A 20,022-nucleotide genomic window follows, 5' to 3' on the forward strand; every position below is an offset into this window, starting at 1 on the left:
TCTAGCTATTTGCCCTGCAAACTCAGCCTGTGATCTGAAAGCCAAGCTGGGCACTTTCCTTCCTTTGCATCAGCACAATAGAAAGTCCATAAAAATGTACCCATAGGAACATCTGTGCAACCCCGCTGTCTCTAAATTATGCCCTCAGTAATGCTTCTACAACCCCTGTACTTTTTAATAGATGGAACAAGTGCAAATGAGGACATACTGTACAATGGCACAGTTTAAACTTGTCAGCTACCTTCAGATGTCATCCTAAATATTCTTTCTCATTGCTAAGGGAAGCACAGGAAATATTGAAAATATCAAGGTAATTTTAAACTAGTTGCTAGCTAAAGGTAATCTGAAAATAAATAAAGCATGACTGCTACAAATTAAAGAGAATGAGGCTGAATGTGAGCAACTGTGGGCATAATTTGGAATGTAGGGTCTCTATCACCTGTGATGATATGGGAGAAATAACAAACCTAAGCTGGTGTCCACATTGCAGGTAGACTCTGAATTCTTGGCAACTGGGGGGAAAACAAAAGAAAATATAAATTGAGCTAATTTGAATTTGGAGCTACTGAGGCAATACAAATGGAATCCCCTGGTGCCCATTTCTACAGAGATAATTTTCAGAGTAAACTACACCCAAGGAAACAGCAAATATCAATAGCTTATTGAGTGTGAGGGTAGTCTTAAAGTAAAAGAAAAACAAAATTGTACTGGATTTTTCTATTAAATAGACGAGTACTTACAGCTAAACATTAAGGACCAAATTTAAACTTGCTGAAACTTCGCTAGAGTCATCCATCAACAAACATCTGACATAGTAATCACACTTAAAAATGCTTGCTTAATGGAGAGGATGGGAGAACAACAGGTTGTGTTAGTCACATTGAAAATGCACTACTGGAAGAAGCTGAAATACTACAGAGATGAGGGTGGGATAAGAAGCTGTATAGAAAAAGCAGGGATTTGCCTACTGAAAGTGAGCCTTAGCACAAATCTCACTCCACTAAACATAAGCATGTTGTTATTTTACCATTTCCCCCAGAACCTCCTTTGTTGTGAAAAGAGTCAACAACAAAACACCTTTCTCTCAGTTTGAGAGAGTGAATCACCTGCTTTCCTGGTGGTCACCAACAAGGCTGATCCTATATTTGCTTTTTATACATTAAAGCACTCATTTATTATTACTATGATTTTAGCAACTACTTTATCATTGTAACTAGCTTAATGACAAATCTCTACGAGACTGTAGAAATAAGTGCTTTAAATTATTATAGTATAATTTTGTGAACCATGCTGCTTGGAAGTATACATTATGGTTCAGTGAGTGCTCAGCACCTAACTACCACCAGAGCTTTTGAGAATCAACCCCTGAAAGCTTTCATGTTCATGTTAGGTGAAACAGCACATCCAAGATGGTTTCTGAAAATAGTGTGGAATTTTGTTGTTCCCAAAATACAGTAGACAAGTTCACCATACTATTAATAGATAATTCCTTAAATTGTCCTCTGAAAAATAGGACCAGACACATCAGAGCTAATCTCTTCTGTTGATTTATGTAGATTGTTCATGAAGTGAGATTGTTCAAGATGCAAACACTGTCCACAAAAATGAAAGTTACATGAACTTTAACTTTATTGACATTTAATTCAATAATAAGTAGATTGCCCCTTCTACTAGAGTCTCTTAATGAATTTCCTTTTGTCCTTTAAATCCCATTCTTTTAGACAAGATGCTTCCAGGAAGAGAGTGTTAATAATTCAATCTACACAAAGACTTGAAAAAATATATATAATTTCAGGATAGATTGTTGGTTGGTGTAAATCAGAATAACTTCATTGACTTCAGGGGAGTTATGCTGATTTACATCAACCAAGGATCTAGCCCTACATTTCAGATAAATCTTTCAATGTTTTCATTTCTTCTGATGATTATGTATCACTATTTACAAAACTCATCACTATTCAGCAACAGGAAATTCAGCAGTTATTAAGGAATTATGCACTGTTTCAGATATTCTTTATGCAGCTTAAATCCACTGACTCAAGGGACTTAAAGAAATAACATAAAAAGCAATGCAGTTATAATAATATATTTCAATCACAGCTATGATGGAGGCTGGGCTCATAATGAACATTTTCAGCAAAGATTTATTCAAATTTTAAAATCAGTTGATTTTAGCAATGTTCATGCCCTTTTTGTTTTGCTTTCTGCAGATGCTGAGTTTTCCTTTCACAAACATCTGTGCCAAGCACATTTTCAAGAGTAATATAAGAGTATTTACAGAGAGCAAACTTTAAAAGTTGCATGTTTGCTCTTGAAGTGTTTGCACGCTCTTTCAGGGAAATTGTTGTCCACAGAATTGTCTTTAGTTTCATTCCCAGTTTTGTTCATTCCAATAGAAGATTTCAAAGGTTCACCTTTCTAAGTTATAAAGGGCCAAATTTACGAAAAGGCCACAATCTGGCCTCTAAATTTGTGCAGAACCACAAATTTGTGAGGACAAACAATACACGCTTTAATGGGCACATACCTGCAAGACACTGTGGCCTTGATCCATTTAAGCAAATGCTTAACATGTAGCACACACATCATCTCAATTAATTCAGTGAGACTACTCACCACATGCTCATTTAAGCATGTTTTAGCACTGGCTTTGCCTGATCACTTGAGTCCAAGCTGAGTAGTAAGCTATCTATTCAAAGTCTATGCACTGTGCTACTTCTGTCTAGAGTATCTTGAGAGTTATAGTATGTTTGCATGGGAAACGTTTTGCGCTGGCCTTTTTCATAGTGGCTTTGAAAATATGACTTGTGGTATCTTTTATAAACAGTAAAATGCAGCTCTTCTATATTTCTAATGAATGCATAGAATCAGAAAAGGATTGCATTCAACAATGTGCTTTTAACATTTGATCTCTTAGCTAAGTCTCTAGAATTCTTTATAGGCTTCTTGCCCTTTCTTTTCCCCCACATTCTTTTCAAAACAAACACACCAAATGACATTTGCCTCTTAAGGGGGAATTTCAACACCAACAGCCTCACGTTCAAGGAAAGAAAAAATAAATAGGGAGTAAGCATTCTGTGCATGTGCACAGGATGAAAATAAAATATCAGGATGGAAAGAGATTTTATTTTCAGGTTTTCAGGAGTTATAAATAACTTAAAACCTGATTATGAAAATGGCATTAATTTGATGAGATGTCACAATTTTCATAAATAGTCTTAATAATCCTGCAATCCACATCTTCATATTTGCTTCTTTTAAAACAGTCTTCCTTTTTATTATTATTATTTTAAAACATGTATTGCTGTGTCAACAATTAATTTACAATAGTCAATGTAATTTTCTTTTAAGAAGCCAGGACTGGAAGGGAGCTCATGAGTCATTGCGTCTAATCCCTTGCTATCCTAGCAACCACATTTAAATGCCACTGAGCAGCCCACATGCATCAGCATTCATGTTATGCTCCCTGTCAGTACCAGTCCTGGGCCAGGGAAGCTAATGATCCAATCAGCAGACCAGATTCAGTGATGAATCTGGTCATGTGCCACCTGACACACATTGCACATACGCTAAGAAGTAGTATCAGTATGTTTCTTTTATTTCTGTGAATTTTGTGAAAAATTGTTACTATCTTTTGGTAACACTTTTTTTTCATGTAAGTGCTCAGTGGTTTGAAGCTATTTATATGGGATATTGCTAGGTATTGTACAGTTCAGTGGTACTATAGACAATTTCTGCTTAGGCAACACTCAAACTTATCTTAAGTTATTGTTATTAATAAAATACATCTTGATAAGGATATTTCTTCCACTAAGTACTGTACAAATATAGATAGATAGCTCCTGCCCCCGTGATCATGGGTTTAGGCTTTCAAAGGGATAGGTCCTGTGCTGAAAATTATGTGTGTGCTTAAGTGCTTTCCCAAATGTTGTTATAAGTACAGGTGATACTGGAAATTTTTAAACCCATTTGTAGCTGGCATAACTTCAGAGGCATTATATATGTCAAAGTAGGCACAATTTATTGTACATAAAAATGGGGTAAATGAAAAATGGATTTGTTTTGACGAAAAGCACTCTCTTTATGCCATTGTTAAAAAACAGCTTCTTAGAACATTCCTCTCATGGAGTATCATGCTTAAACATGAATTCAGCCAAGGTCCTTGAAACACTAATGAAATGCACTAAGAATTTAGGATGAACAGTTTCAGCATGAATTTTTGATAAGAAAACAGCTGCTCATCTTGCAAGGGTGGTAGCGAAGTCTGAAGGCCAGAAGACATGGCTGTGTGTATAAGATATAACAAGGAATAAGCAGATGGCTTAGAGTAAACAATTCAAAATAGCTGTCAGTTCTTTGGGTGAAAACACAATATGTTTTCTGATATTAAGAGGTTACATGAAACTCAAAGAACTAACTGTGTTTTGAGTTTCTGGAGGGAAACTGCAATGATAAAGCCAGCCAAGGACATTGTGAGAAAAGTAATACACTACTGGAAATGTTCATTGCCCAAAATGGGATTTGAGTTCTTGTAAGATGTCAGAAAAGAGTGTGTTAAAAGACATTTCGTATTGAATTTTGTTAGCCTACCAAATCTTTATTAATTACCACTGTCCTAGGGAAAAATTGCTGCTAGCTATGAATTGTTCATGGAAAAACAATCCATAGCTCAGAGGTACCTACCTGTGACATAACCTTAGTCCCAGATTTGGACCTTAGCGTCCAAAATATGGGGGTTAGCATGAAAACCTCTAAGCTTAGCCACCAGCCTGGACCTGGTACCTGCTGCCACCACCCAAAAAATTAGAGCGTTTTGGGGCACTCTGGTCCCTCTGAAAAACCTTCCCTGGGGACCCCAAGACCCAAATCCCTTGAGTCTCACAACAAAGGGAAATAATCCTTTTTCCCTTCCCCCCTCCAGGTGCTCCTGGAGAGATACACAGACACAAGCTCTGTGAAACTACACAGAGAGACTCCCCCTCTCTGTTCCCAATCCTGAAAACCAAAAGTACTTTCCTATTCTCCCAGAGGGAATGCAAAATCAGGCTAGCAATCCAACACACAGATCTCCCCTTGATTTCTTCCTTCCACCAATTCCCTGGTGAGTACAGACTCAATTTCCCTGAAGTAAAGAAAAACTCCAACAGGTCTTAAAGGAAAGCTTTATATAAAAAGAAAGAAAAATACATCCAAATGTCTCTCTGTATTAAGATGATACAATACAGGGTCAATTGCTTAAAAGAATATTGAATAAACAGCCTTATTCAAAAAGAATACAAATCAAAGCACTCCAGCACTTATATTCATGCAAATACCAAAGAAAAGAAACCATATAACTTACTATCTGATCTCTTTGTCCTTACACTTAGAAACAGAAGATTAGAAAGTAGAACTACTTCTCCAAAGCTCAGAGAAAGCAGGCAGGCAGAAAACAAAGACTCAGAGACTAAATTCCCTCCACCCAGAGTTGAAAAAATCCGGTTTCCTGATTGGTCCTCTGGTCAGGTGCTTCAGGTGAAAGAGACATTAACCCTTAGCTATCTGTTTATGACAACCTGGCATAAGACACCTGATTTTTTCCAAAAATGGTGTCCTAATTTGGTGTGCATTTAACATGATTGCATGCACCAATCTGTTATCTGTGTCTGCAAGAGTTTGTTAGATATACACAATAACTGGCTATATGCATGTGCCACTTCAGTATGTATCTACAAATTTGACTTTCAACTGTACTTAAATTCTGGCATATACATTTAGGTAACTCAGACCTTAAAATTCTATCTAGGAGAAAACTTTATAAGCTCGCCTTTTCTTAGGGAGCAGTGGAGCTAAGAGAACCATTTTGAGGTTTTTTGTTGTTGTTGTTTTGTTTTTTAAAATCCATTAGTACTAGAAATCCAGAAGGAGACTTTCAAAGGCACAAATGGTAGTTAGGCACTGAACTGGTATTTTATGCCTTTGAAAATATACAAATCTACCCTTTAATTGTTTTATCTGAAACAGACAAAGGAGAAAGAACACTGACAGCAGACAAGTAGTCTTAAATAGAATGTTTGCAGTCTTATTCTTTAGGATGAATTCCAGCCATGGATACATGTGCGTGACCCTCGTTGAACTCAACAGCAATTACAGATCTGTTATCTGAGGCAGAGTTTCTCTGTTTGATGACACGCTTGTTATATATTTAAACTAAAGTGGAGTGGAAAGCAGGAGAGTTAGAAAACTAGTAAACTCACGTACTCATGTTTACCTGGATTTGAGTTACATAAATAACACTGGATGAAATCTGTTTTGTGTACAGAAAACCAGCATAGGGGTAGTGCATTGGGCTGTGACTGAAAGGAGCATAAGTCTTTAATTCAATAATAATATGCTGTATGACCTTGGACAAGTTATTTCCCCTACCATCATCACTGTCTTGTCTATTTAGAGTCTGGGCTCATTAGGAAAAGAAAATAAAAGGCCTCTGCACCCTCTTTATGTCCTTAAATCCATTAAAATGGGATGTTGGCCTGAGGAAGGTTTACAGGAATTTCCCTTATTTGCTGTAGGGAAATTAAATGTGAGCTGTTTAAAATGACATTTTTGACAGTTTTTCCTGAAATATGCTATTAACATGCATTAAATAATATCTCCTATATTGCAGAATATCCAAAGCATTCGTAATGTCTCATAATTATTGGTTTTAATAGAAAGTTGACATTAAGTGAAATTCCTCTTGGAAGTACTTTTCAAAAAGTAATAAGATTTATGCAGATTTTGTCATTCCTCACAGAAACTCCACTATCTTCTGTCAAACATTGTCATTCCCCCCCTCTCCCCCTAATTCAGAACAGTACCAAATGATGGACAACATTTGTCACCTATGTTGTCCTTGCTTTCAAGGTATGTCTATATACAAAATATTCTAAAAATGTAAGGCAGAGATTTTCAAATATTGCCTAAGGGATTTAGACACTCATATCGCACTATATTGTCTACACTTATTGAAATAAATTCAAGAGATAAGGGCGTGTGAGAGGTCGAGGGAAATGGTTTAATGGAATTCCTATTAATAATTTATCTACTCTCATATTGTTTAAGGAATAAACCTAGTAATAATTACCAACATGCTGTGTTAATGTTAAACTGACATTCAGATCAATACCATGATTTTAAATATAGTTGAATTGCCATTTTTTTATAAATGTAGGGCTCCAGTATTAGCAATTTTTCCCTTGACATTATGTTCACTGAACCCTGAGAGCACACTGTGAGTGGATTTTACTTCTTTCTTGCCCTATTGATACGTTTAGTAATCTCTTTCCTAGATGCTGAAAACTACAAGGCTAAACATCACAAATCTGTGGCTAAGTCTGAATTTGATGGGGATTAAAAAGGGGTATATTTGCAGCCATTGCTTTGACTATACATAAGCGGTGAAAAGTCCAGGTGAATACTAAAGCTGTAGACTGTTTGAATAATATCTGGCCAGATTCCCTCAATGATGGATGGTGATATAAGGGTTATAGAGGTGCTGAGCTGTTCAAAATGACATCCCTCTCCCCTCATTCAGTATTTCCTGGACATAGCTTCAGTGAATTGCTCTTCATCTACTTTCAGACTTCAGCCAAGCTCTCCCTTAGCTGAGAGATGGCACTGATTGCATCTGTTGGGAAGGAAGGTGCTATTGAGCTCTGGGTATTTTTGAATTGTGTATTGCTCAGTTCATAGGAAAAACAGGTTTTATATCCATGTTGTTTAGGGAAATGATCTTCTCCTTCATGGTGGGCTGCCCAAAGCTGTTACTGCTGCAGTGAAACTTAACTGTGTGTGACTCAAGGATCTCATTTAAACATGCTGTCTTTATCTCTCTAGTAACACCAATAAACTCCATGGAGTAGAGCTGAAACTAAGTTTTAGCTGTCTTTCTATCCAATATTCCTCTGGCCTGGTGTAAGGGGTTGCCCTCCCCCTAGAATACCACATGTATTTTTAGATGGATACTGCCCATTGATGTTCAGTAATTCTCATTGGCATTATGTATTAAAATAGACACCTGATAAATAACTAACCAAAACATTCCTGTTGGTTAATATCCAGGGGAAAGTATCTATTCATAACCACATTGATGCATCTCTGCCTTATTAAATGAAGTCACTCTATTTTCTCAACAAAGGGAGAAGATGTGTTTAGATAGTAAGCTCTTTTGGGGGCAAGAACAGTCTTTGTACAGAACCTAGAACAATGGAGTCCCAGTCCATGAGTGAGGCTTCTAGGTGCTATTGTAGTATAAATAATACTGTTTGTATAAAATGCAGCAACAAAAGAAAATTTGCAATACCATAGAGGCCATGGAAAGACCATTATTTTTACTGGGAAACTTGTCATTGACCTAAATATTCAGCAGCAAAATCAACATGGTACCATAAGAGATATGATATGTAGCAGCTTAACACATTTACACTCTGAGACAAACAAAAAGGGATGTTACTTACTTGTAACTGAGGTTCTTTGAGATAGACTCTGGATATTCCCACATGTGGAATATGTACTCAACTGTCCAGCCTTCTACTGTTAGTGACTGTTAAAGCACTTGTGAGGCCCCCCTCTCACCACTCCCCTTATCACTCCAGCACATTCTCAGGATGGGGCTATAAAAGGGAGCATTGCAGCAGTTGTCATCTCAGTTCTTCCCACCATTAATGTACCTCAGTGCTTTCCACCATTAATGACACTAGTGCTCCTTAGAAGGGAAGAAGGGTTGGAACGGTGGATATGCAAAGTTCATCTCAAAGAACAAGTAAATAACCTTTAGTTCTTCTTCGAGCATCCTCTGCATATTCCCACACTTGGGAAGGTTTAGTCAACAGTAATCAGAGTAGGATGGGGGGATAAAAAGCCTTAATTTAAATAAGGATTGAAGAACTGATCTGCCAAAATGGGCAGCTGATCCAGTTTAGATATCTATCACATAATGCTTATTAAAGCATGCATAGATCTGTACACTGATCTCTACAAATTTCAGCTAGTGGGACATGTTTTAAGTATCCCAGATCCAACAAGGAGACAATTGGAGATACCACTGATGTGGGGATCTACAAAATAGGTGATACAACTCTCCTATGAGAGAAAGTAGGTCTTCGGGGCAGGGTGGAGGGGAAGCATAAGCAACAATCCAGGTGGTGAAGTTATCTACCTTTTGTTTCTTGTGAGCAGGAAGAGACACTGCAGGCTTCATTATCCATGCGTCTCTTTCCTTGTCTCTGTAAAGATCCAACAGAATCTGAGGAGTGCAGTTTGGAGTGAAATTGTGCAGTTATAACAACAGACAGTATTGGTGCCGGGGTAGTATTCAGATCCAACAACTGACATAAAAGAATGGTCAGATGACCCCATATCTTTATGACTCCAATCCCTTCTTCAGCTCTGCATGTTCATGGTCCAAGAGACTTGAGTCCACAGTATAGGGTGTGGCCCCAGGTACTGACAAGTGTTTTGTTTTGACTTTTTTTTCCCCTTCTTCAGATCTCTGGATCTTTGGCTCTGGAGTTTCAGTCACAGATTGGTAATTGTCCAGACATGTTTCCATCATGGACTTGTTCTCTTGTAGGAATTAGATCTGTGGGTTTAATCAGAGAGTGCCCAGTCTTTAGAGCTAGATCCTGATAGTTTAGAATAGAAGGCTTCCTGGAACTGTAGGGTACTGGAGCTGATTCAAGCCTTTTATCCATTTTGTCTGGAGCCTTAGAAATCTCTGACCTGGAAGATTTAACTGATGAGGCTTCCTGTAGGAGGGACTGAAGGCTATTTTACCCCTTGTTTCTAGCTTGTGCTGTGAAGTTTCTGCAGCCAGAAGGAGAAAGCTCTTCTCCAAAGCACTTCAGACAGAGAGTGGGAGTGTCCAGTGTTGGGAAGGCAACAAGACATAGAGTGCATCTCTTGAACCCATACTTCTTGCTTTTTGGATCCGCTATCAACAGTAACTATAACTGTCTAACTACAAACACTTAATATTAAACTAACATGCTAGAGCACTGAGGGGAGAGGCAAAATGGGATGCACAAGAACTCTAACAGACAGTACTAGTAGAAGGCTCCATCATTCATTGGCGTATGTCAGCACATGTCCCAAGAGCGGACACTCAAAGAAGTACAGTCATCTATACATAAAATGCAGCTCAAAGGAAAATATTTTCAGACAGAAATACATCAAGGCACTTCTTGTTACCAGGTAGCTTCATCTGTCATTCTTGAATCGCTAACCAATATCACCTCCCATTCAAACAGGACAATATATGGGTAGGCAAAACTACAGCTTGTCAGTACCTACAATGTAATTGTGCTGATGTATAATGTTCTGAGTGAAGGTGTGATTTCAGAAATGTACAAAGATGTCAAAATGGAGCAATTTCAAAGAAGGATGCTTTATAAAAAACAACAAACAATATATGAATTTTTTAAACAATGATTGATTCATGGCATCCTCTCAGAACTTCGTGGTCCACATCCTCATTTCAGGAGCAGGACTAGTGCTAGGGCCTTGAGCTGTCATTTTCAAAGGAGCCTAAGAGAATTAGGCATCCAAATCCCATTGAAAGTCAGTGGGAGTTGGATGATTAACAGCTTTAGGCTTCTTTGAATTCCCCAGCCTCAATTAATTTTGATTGGGCAGAGAGAAATTACAAGAATGAATATAAAAAACATAGTACTTATAAATTTCTCCCCTTCCACTTATACTCAAGCATTTTAGTGTTGAGTCTTTTTCTCCCCTAGTTTCCAGTTCTTACATTGCCTTTTTTCTCTCTCAGTACTGTCACCCCCAGACTATATCTTTCCTGTCTGCCATACATTTTATTTCATTCTACAATTTCCACTTTTCTCTACTCCTCCCTCACATCCCTTCACTTCTATTTTTCTGCCTGATATTTTTTTCCCCGAGCTCTCCTTCCTTTTTCTGCCAGCTGGCTAGACATCTGTTCCTGATAATACTGAGTGAATGAGTTGTGAAAACAGTTGTTCAGAAGCCAATTTTACCTGCAGTTTCCATTCTCTATGGGACTGGAAGTCCTGGGGATGAGAAGGAGGGAAATGGTGTGTGAAACAAACCCTGATGTTTAGAAAAAAAGCCAGTGTGACACAGGATGTGGTGGAGGAATGAGATGGAACTAGTCCAATTTAAACAGTCCTCATGGGATTGTAGAGAAGCTTTTGGAGTAGCAATTCTTACAAGTCCATGTTAATTTAGGGGCAAATCCAATCCCCAGTGGTCAGCCCAAATATTCCAGCTGGTTATGGTAGATCTCAACAGCAGCATGGGGGTAGGAAGTGTGAAAGGAATCTTCCACTTTAGGCTGCAGAGCAGAGGTGGGCTGTAGTGACAGCTACAGTTCTAGTGTATTTCTGCTGCAGAAGGAAAGATTTAGAATCTATGTAACAGTGAATTGGCCAATGCTGACCCTTCTCTGATCTGTCTCCTCCCCTTCCTATATATTCATTCACACTGCCATGGAAAGGGTCCTCATGGAGCTCGGCTTCACCACTTACAGGAGATAAGTATTCTCTGAGCTGCCTGCCCAAATCCAAAAATAATTCCACTGCCCCCACCACCTGTTGGAGGTTGGGGTAGCATTTGTCCTATAGGAATCAAGGCGTTATAATGAGTAAGGCACAGATCGAGCAAAGCATTGAAGCATATGCTTACCTTTAAGCATATACATAGTCCCAAGGGCTTCAAAGGGACTGCTCACCCCTCATGGTTAAGGAAATTCTGTGATGTTCAGTAACACAAATACAAATATTTAAAAAGATCACACCTGACTCTTCAAATTCGCTGTTGTAAGCATTCCAGGTTTCACTTATGCGAAGCAGGGTTTCTTCCATGGCTTGAATGTCCATGTAAGGACAGTTGCACTCTGGGAATTTGGGGCCACACTGACACCAGCAATCATTATCTTTGCAGATAAACTCCCCCTCTGAATTGCAGGCGATATAACTCAAAGCTGCCTGCACAAAAGGCTCCTGCAGATATTCAGGCAGGATGAGCTGAAGACCTTTGGAAAATAAAATAGGAATAACCTCATTTAAATGTGAGATAGGGTTGATGCAAACAGATTCAACAATCTACATATCATATTGACAAAATAATATTTTAGATACAGAAGGAAACTATGTGGCCTAATTAGGTCAATTTACCCATCTGTCTAGCATTCCCACTATATAGTATGTTTCCTCTCTCAAGGCTTAACCTCAGATGAATTCCTTATTTCCATCTGAGTGCAGAATATCAATCCTAGTAACCTGTGCTCTCCAGATAGAGGGTTTACTGAAGTTCTTTCCTTCTGAGGAAACTGTCAGTAAAAAAAAAAAAAAAAAAAAAGGTGCAAGGGATGGATTATATCAACCTTACATTGTTAAGAATCGATAAATAAATAGCCAGAGTCATAAGGGCATTTCTGTAGCTAAAAAATGGAGTGAAATTACAATCCTGATATTAGCAGTTAAAGTAAACTTTGGAAAAATGGATGTAGAGAAACTAAAGATGGGGGAAAAGGGAAGCAAACGGGGGGGGGGGAAGTGTAGTCACACATTATCCTTAACACATTTTTGTTGTTTCCTTTTCTGTCCACAAAGCTGTGAAGACAAATGAGGAAGAACAGAAACTATGAGCTAAAACCACCACCTTTTTTTAAATGTATATGCTTATGCTTCATTCCCACATGTGGAATATGTACTCAACTGTCCAGCCTTCTACTGTTAGTGACTGTTAAAGCACTTGTGAGGCCCCCCTATCATTTTAATGTAGGCGTTTAGTGTCTTAATAGTATGCTGCAAAAATATAAGTATGATGATTCACTGTCAAATGTATTTCTATGGTGTTGCACAAAATACAATTGAAGATTTGCTATCTGTTTTTATTAAGTGTTGAGAACCCAGTTCTCACTGGGAGTGCCTCAAGGGGGCTCACTCAGCACCTTGCAGAATTGGGCCCATAGGGCCAGATCCATTATTCCAGGATTCCTGTTGACTTCAGCAGATATTAGATCAGGACCAAAATGATTACCACCAAACTGATTTGTATGTCTCAGAAGGGATTTTCAAAATGTCTAAGTGAGTTAGGAGCACAAGTCCTGCTGAAGGTCAATGAGACTTGTAGGGTAAATTTTCAGAGGCACAAATCGGGGTTAGGCCCCAAACTCTCACTGAAAGTCAGTGGCGGGTGGGGCTAAGTGCCCCTGCCCTTGAAAAAATCTCCCTGTGCTCCGAACTATTTTGGTGCTTTTGAAAATTCCACCCCTTGTTCTGAAAAAGTGAAAGTGCAATATACACTTTCACAGTTAAATACATCTTATTTATTTTTTTAATATATGTAATTATCCAGAATTCTTGCAACTGGAAATTAAGATCTACTGTTATAATAACTGAGTATTATTTGCATGATGCCAATGGGTAGCATGATTATATGGTAATTACTGAATTCTAATTTAGTTATGGCTGTCAGTCATGCTAGTTACAATATTAAACAGCAACAATAAAATACAGCCAGCTACCTTATTAATATTAATCTTTTGCCAATGCTTTGGGGCCAGATTGTGATACTTTAAGTATCTAACTCCACAAGCGGTCTGACTGGAATCAACGGGAATACTTGCAGAGCAAATTGCTTTTCAGTGTGAATAAGAGTATCATAATCTAGTCCATAGATTAACAGGTTATTTGTTATATATGCCTCTGCTATACAGGAGCTTGTTCAAGTTCACAGGAAAATCTTCCTTGTTTTTAATATATTAATAAATAATAATAATATTATAAAATTTTGCAAGTTTAAAGCCATATCGCTTTATGGTTTGAGAACACTGATGTGATTGCTAAAACCAGTTGTTACTTAGGCATGATTGTAAACATATCGACATACTTCTGAAAAGCCTTGAAGTTGCAAAGTGAAAAGAAAATCTCAGTAGGCAATCCCAAGCCTTTGTTCAACATGACTACATTAAATATAACACAGTTTTAGCAGCTATAACATGATGATTTTTAAAGCTAATCCAATGGCATGTATCAAATCTGTCTCTGATTCACGTAATAACCACTTTTCTACCTATTTTATTGACAAATGTGAGTGATCAAAGACCGTTCCAAAATGGCAAATTATTTCTGCAGACACAGTGGAAGAGGCGAGCCCCCATATAAATAACATAATATGTCCAATTGTTTTATGCCTTAAAAATCTCATGTGATGTTTAATCTATGCTGTCCTTAATGTCCTCATAAACAGCTAGCCAGACAGATGTAGGAGAAAAAAGAATGTGGACATATTCAACAGGGAGATAGACTATCAGGATTATTTTATCTTGATAACTGAAGAACTCTTTTTATAGTATATTTTGCCATTTTATGGCCTGATACTGCAAACATTTAATACAAGTAGTAATTGAGCAGCTCAGTGGCAATTAGGGGTGCTACTTGCACATGTAGACATTGCATTAGCAGCAAATGTTTGCAGGGCTGGAGCCTTAATTTGCAAAATGAGCCAAATCTTGATCCCTTTATGCACCAAGTAATCCCACTCACGTGACTGGGCCTACTCAAATGAGTAAAGCAACTACAGTTGGGTCTGTTAGCTGCAATAATACTGAACATCTATACACAGTACCCCTTGTGTAACTGACAAAAGCAATGATTAATGGCTAGATTCTGCCACCTTTGCTGATGTAGGGTTTTAGGCATGAGCAGATTTTTCAAAGCATTTAAGCACCTAATGGGATTTTCAAAAGTGCTTATTCAGGATAGATGCCTCAGTTTCCTGGATTTTAATGGGAGTTAGGCATATAACCTTTTGGGGTATTTTTGCCATAGACACTATGGCCCAGATTTTCAAAGATATTTAAGCACCTGAAGAAGCAGATAGGTACCTAACACCCATTGATTTTAATTGCAAGTAAGTGCCTAACAAGTTTATTTTCTTTTGAAAATCTCACTAGGCAACTAAATACTTCTGAAAATCTGGCTCCAGGTGCCCATCTGCATCTTTAGGCACCTATATACCTTTAAAACTGTGGCCTAAATTTACTCTTCAAACAGTCCCATCAATTTCAATTGGGACTACTCAATATGAGCCAGGATGTAATAATGGGCCTAAAATGTCATTTCCTGTTCAGTGTACACTTTGGAAGTTTTTGCCGGGTAAAAAGTGCATACATGACTGATTGCTAAATAAGGCTGTCAAATGTTAACAGACTTACATTATTTTCTGATCAGTACTGACATTGTTTCTAGATCAAACACAACATGAATTACTGACACTTCCTTCACTTTGTCCAGAATGTGCTTATTGGACAAAAAATTAGGGAAACGACCTTTTTTTTGAGGACAGCAAAGGTTAAAAAAGAGAAAAAAATATATCCTCCTGTTCCATAAAAAAATAACAAAATTGCACCTACGTACCTTGCAACTGAATCTTATTTTCAGGACTCTGAACAAGAACAGAACTGACAGAATCTAGGTTGTCATAGTTACTGCAGCCAAGAGGACCAGTCCGGGTTTCTGTTACCTAATGGCAAGAGAATGGAAAACCATTTGCTACATTATACAAAACAAGCTACGGCGTTAAGAGTTTGTTTAATGAAACTCCCATCCAAATCAGCAGGTTGTATATTTTGTATGCTGACAATGCAACATTCTCTCATTTTATCAGCTAAAAGTATCACTACAAATATTTTACCAGTATTATTAAATTTTTTGGTGTTATTTCCATAGCAAAGGATTCCTTACAATAAGCTTTATCAGCCCAAGAACTTAAGGGATGTTACATTTCTTCATGACTGAGTGTTAATGTGAGTTCACTATAAGTTAAACTATAGCTTGCACCAAAGTTAATTCTCACACAAGTGCACAAAGCTGTAGGAAACTCTGCACTAGAAATGTGAGGCTTGATTCTGATCTTATTCATTCCACCCTTACACAAGACTAATTCCACTGACTTCAGTGGATAAGCTCCTGATTTATTTCAGTGTAACTTAGCAGAAAATAAGGTTTTTGAACTCTAGTGTTACCTTTTATGAAGTGTTCTTACAAAAGCTCCTGAACTTGTTGGATGCCTTTCAGTTAGGAGATGATCTAAAATAAGGCCAGTATCCTGTAGAAATTCAAGCTGTTTGTAATCAGAGGCACTAGTGATGTCTAACTACAGAGTCAAAACACAGCTGAACTGATCAAAGCATGATAATTCCAGATGGGGCTCTATGATGGGGGGTGAGGCTGAGGCACTGGTAGGAAAGAGATGGGACTGGGGACATGAAGTTTATTTAATTAATGGCTGCGAAAAGAATCTCAGACAAAGGGAGTAATTCTGCATACTTTATGCAGTAACATGAAGATATTTTTTAAGCTTTGTAAAACTATGTTAAGGGCTAGATCGTGACTTCAGGCACTGCTCTGTGTAAAGGATGGTACCTAACTTAGATACCCAGCAGCAGCCCTTTGAGGCAAGGAGTCACATTTGCCCCATTTCCTCCTTGCACACAAGAGCTGGTAACTTACCGCTACTTTTTACCAAGATCACCTGAGCTTTTTCAGGGACAGCATAATGGTTCCTGCCCCTGCCTATGGGATAGACTGTAAACTGACAATCAAGCCTTGAATCCATAACTGAGGATAGGAATCCTGTGAGAAAACTGTTCTTGTGATGTTTCCAGTATGGCTGAGACTGTTCCCCTGGGTATTTCTACTTTCAGTTCCATCTGACATCTTGATGCGCAAGAACTGTTAGCTTGTTCAGTAAGTTGAACTCTCCTTCTAACCGAAAGTAAGTTGAAGTGCAATTTCCATTTGAGCCAAAAGTTCAGGTTGTTTTGTTTCCAAATTGTTTTCAATCCCTACTACTTTTTCTTTAGATATTAGTGCAGTTAGTAGAGTTAATTCCAGCAATTAGGACTTTGCTTTTCTTAATTAATGACAGGCATGGAAAGACAAAAATAAAACAGTATTATTCAGGTTTGTTTGTTTTTTTACAATGGTGATTGTTTTATTTTAGTTGGGGTCCCTAACCTATGAATAGAAAGTCAACACACAACAAAAAATAAACTGATTCTTATGGAGCCTAATTCATTACTGAGGCCCCTTTACACCAATTCTGCCAGTGTAAACTGTCATTCCCAGCTTCTGGGGATTCTATTGCTGTTAGAGGTTCAGTAGGTGTAGTTAGTTGTCTCTATGCCACCCCACTGCAAGAGCTCCCCAGCAAGCAGGTGTGCTGGGGTTATGGCCATGGCTAGCTATCATGCTGCTGTACTTCAGTTATTCTATGATGCTAATCTAGGCCAGAGGGACTGCTGACAATTTGGGCAGCATCTCAAACTTCTCTAGTCTGCACAGGGAGGCCAAAGAAGCCACCAACACCTTTGAGATAGAGAAGGTGAAAAGGTTGTGTAAAGCTACCTTCTCTCCCTACCCAAGTCCTGCTCTAATCTCATATCAGGTGCAGTACTGAACTAGGCTCTGGAGTTTGATTGGCTTTCCATCTGAGAGCAGGCAGAAAGAGAAAGGAGAAGCTAGAACAAAAGTAATACAAAGAACTGTTCTTGCAATCTCCTCCAGCTATGTTACTTTAGGATCTCTTGGAGAAGGAGCCTAAGTTATGAGGTTGGGGAACTTGATTTCAAGATCCACACTTAAAATAAGCAAATGCATTAGATAAATCAGTTACATATTGTCAGTTCAGGTGAAGTCTTATAAGAAGGAGAAATATTGTACTTTAGAAAGCTCTGGTACAAGTTAGAAAGTTATCTTTATCTTCCTATTGCTAACCTTAAAAACACCATGTAGTCCCCTACATTTACATGCTGCTTCACACACACATTGTTCTGTAGTGGCCTGTGAATCACCACCACCTGCAAAGTAGATAGGGCTGTGGGTCATACCCCTTAGCTCTGAAAGGCATTGCACTTGATTATCCTTTGCCCTGCACCTGTGCAAAGTGAATATAAAAAAACACTGCTATTCTGATTTGTTAGCTGCTTATGCCCATTTTATACTCAGAGCAATGGAGACTCAGGCCCGTTGGGTCTGGAGGCAGGTTCAATGTCTTTAGAAGCACTCTGGGAACGTATGCAGCATTGACCCTCTGCAGTTATGTCTGCACTGCAGCTGGCAGTGTGCTTCCCTGCATGGGTACAGAGATACATGCTACCCTGCTCAAGTTAGCATGCTAAAAATAGCATAGGTGTTGTAAGCTAGCCACCAGCGTACAAGCCCACCTAACTCCTGGTTATGCTAGCTCAAGTAGATCTAGCGTGTGTCTGCTAGAAGAGTGGAGACAGTGATTATTGTATTATTTATTCTATTTTTTGAAATATAATGGTTAATAATTTTAAAGACCCTTTTCCACATTGTGTTATTCTTAGACTGTTGGTTTTGAACCCATTTGTCTTTAAGGCAAGGTGACCCTACAATGTAACTTTAAAAGTAGAATTTATGTGACCAAATGTATAATGCTTATTCATTCTCATTTACTGCTTGGCTCTCTTGAGGTATCAGACTAAGGAAGATTAGTAATTAGCATCATTACAGACTCTCATTTTATGCTTGCAGATTCATTTGTCATTCAGATGGATGATTCAAGGCAATTCAATATAGGTGGGCATTACCACTGACTTGATTATGGGAGCATCAGGAGTTGCTTTGCTGAGGTCTGAGTGGGAAGGGCAAAATAGTTATCCATAAATTACCTTCAACTTCAGTGCTTATAACCAATCATGAAACTTGAAAAACAAAAACAAACCCTGTGCGTGTGTCCAAATAATTAGGGCTAGATTGTGATTTGGGTTACATACCTGCAAATAGGTGCAAGGGGAGTACCGGTGAGCTGGCCCACCGGGAGTGTTTTAATGTGCTGCAAGTATAGGCCAGCAGCAATTAGTAGCACTCTCTTTCCTCTCTGGAACAAGCACGAAACAGGAAAGTTACTTGGACATGTGTCTCCATGTCAGAGTACTTCCCAGGCTGCCTGAGCTGATGCAGTGTATGCCCTACCCTTTGCTCAGAGATGTGCCTAAAGTCACAGAACCAAACCTTCAGTTGCTGTAGCTTCATTGATACCCATGGAGTTATATCTCTACCCTAGCTGAGGATCTGGCCCACAATCTAGTCTTTCACTCAAAATTATATTGATTATATATATGTCATTTTGACTTTTGAAAAAGTAGAGCTTTCCTCTGATGAAACCCTTTCACCCTGGAATTCTTAGGTACCACATGCGAAACATGGCATCAAACAATTTCTATTGTGAAACAAAAATGTAAGTCACGCATTGTTGTGCATAAGGAAAAAAGGCCAATAATGAAGCTGCCTGAAATTCTACCTCTCTAGAGGTGCTTGTTAACAGTGATCAAATTGATGTAGTTATATAAATTCCTGCTACAAATATACATATCCTACTGAACAGAGGGTGTATCCTGAGAAAGAATTGGAATAGTAGGAAAATGAAATTATAGTCATTTACAAAAGCCACTTCCACTGTTTACTGCTGTATTTCTCCCAGTGCAAGCGGTTCATTTTTTATACGTTATTTTAATGACAAAGATGACTACAAGCATAGCAAATGGTCCAAACTGAATCCATTTGAGTCCCACTGCCACCTAAACTGGCATGAGTGTTGCCATTTACTTCTATGACGCCAGCATGATTCCAGTGATTGCATCAAGGCTGGTGGAGGAGGGGAAAATGAATGTATGTAATTGTCTTTCAGATGTAGAATTGATTGTACGCAATGCATAGGAACTGTTAAGTCTGAAGGTAAACAGAATAAGGTAGCTATAAACAGTAGAGGATAATACATACAGTGTAATGCAAAGCACACACTACAGTGGCAAGACTAATTTATAAGTGATGGAAGATGAAAGAAAAGCATCTTGGTTTCACTCCTGTTCTATAAACACCATACCTATTGTCCACAAAGAACACAAGCTCACGTAATAAAAATATTACAGAACAAAGCTGATTATTAACCCAAAACCCCAAGAAACAAGAACTAAAGTTGTATAAACCA

General features: G+C 38.3%; 1 protein-coding gene across 5 annotated transcripts in view; it reads right to left on the minus strand.

Annotated features, from left to right (window-relative positions):
* BRINP3 (BMP/retinoic acid inducible neural specific 3) overlaps window positions 1–20,022 on the minus strand; it is a 333,504-nt gene that overhangs the window by 76,200 nt on the left and 237,282 nt on the right. For 4 of the 5 annotated variants that reach the window (XM_050961409.1, XM_050961410.1, XM_050961411.1 and 1 more), the window contains exons 5-7: window positions 15,423–15,528; window positions 11,795–12,031; window positions 468–512 (exon numbers count right to left, since the gene is read on the minus strand). In XM_050961409.1, the coding sequence (XP_050817366.1) occupies window positions 468–512; window positions 11,795–12,031; window positions 15,423–15,528 (388 nt within the window). The remainder of the gene's footprint in view (window positions 1–467; window positions 513–11,794; window positions 12,032–15,422; window positions 15,529–20,022) is intronic. The other variant, XM_050961412.1, reaches the window with a different exon arrangement.

This window comes from Gopherus flavomarginatus, chromosome 7, assembly GCF_025201925.1.
Source record: "Gopherus flavomarginatus isolate rGopFla2 chromosome 7, rGopFla2.mat.asm, whole genome shotgun sequence".
Taxonomy (NCBI): Eukaryota; Metazoa; Chordata; order Testudines; family Testudinidae; genus Gopherus; species Gopherus flavomarginatus.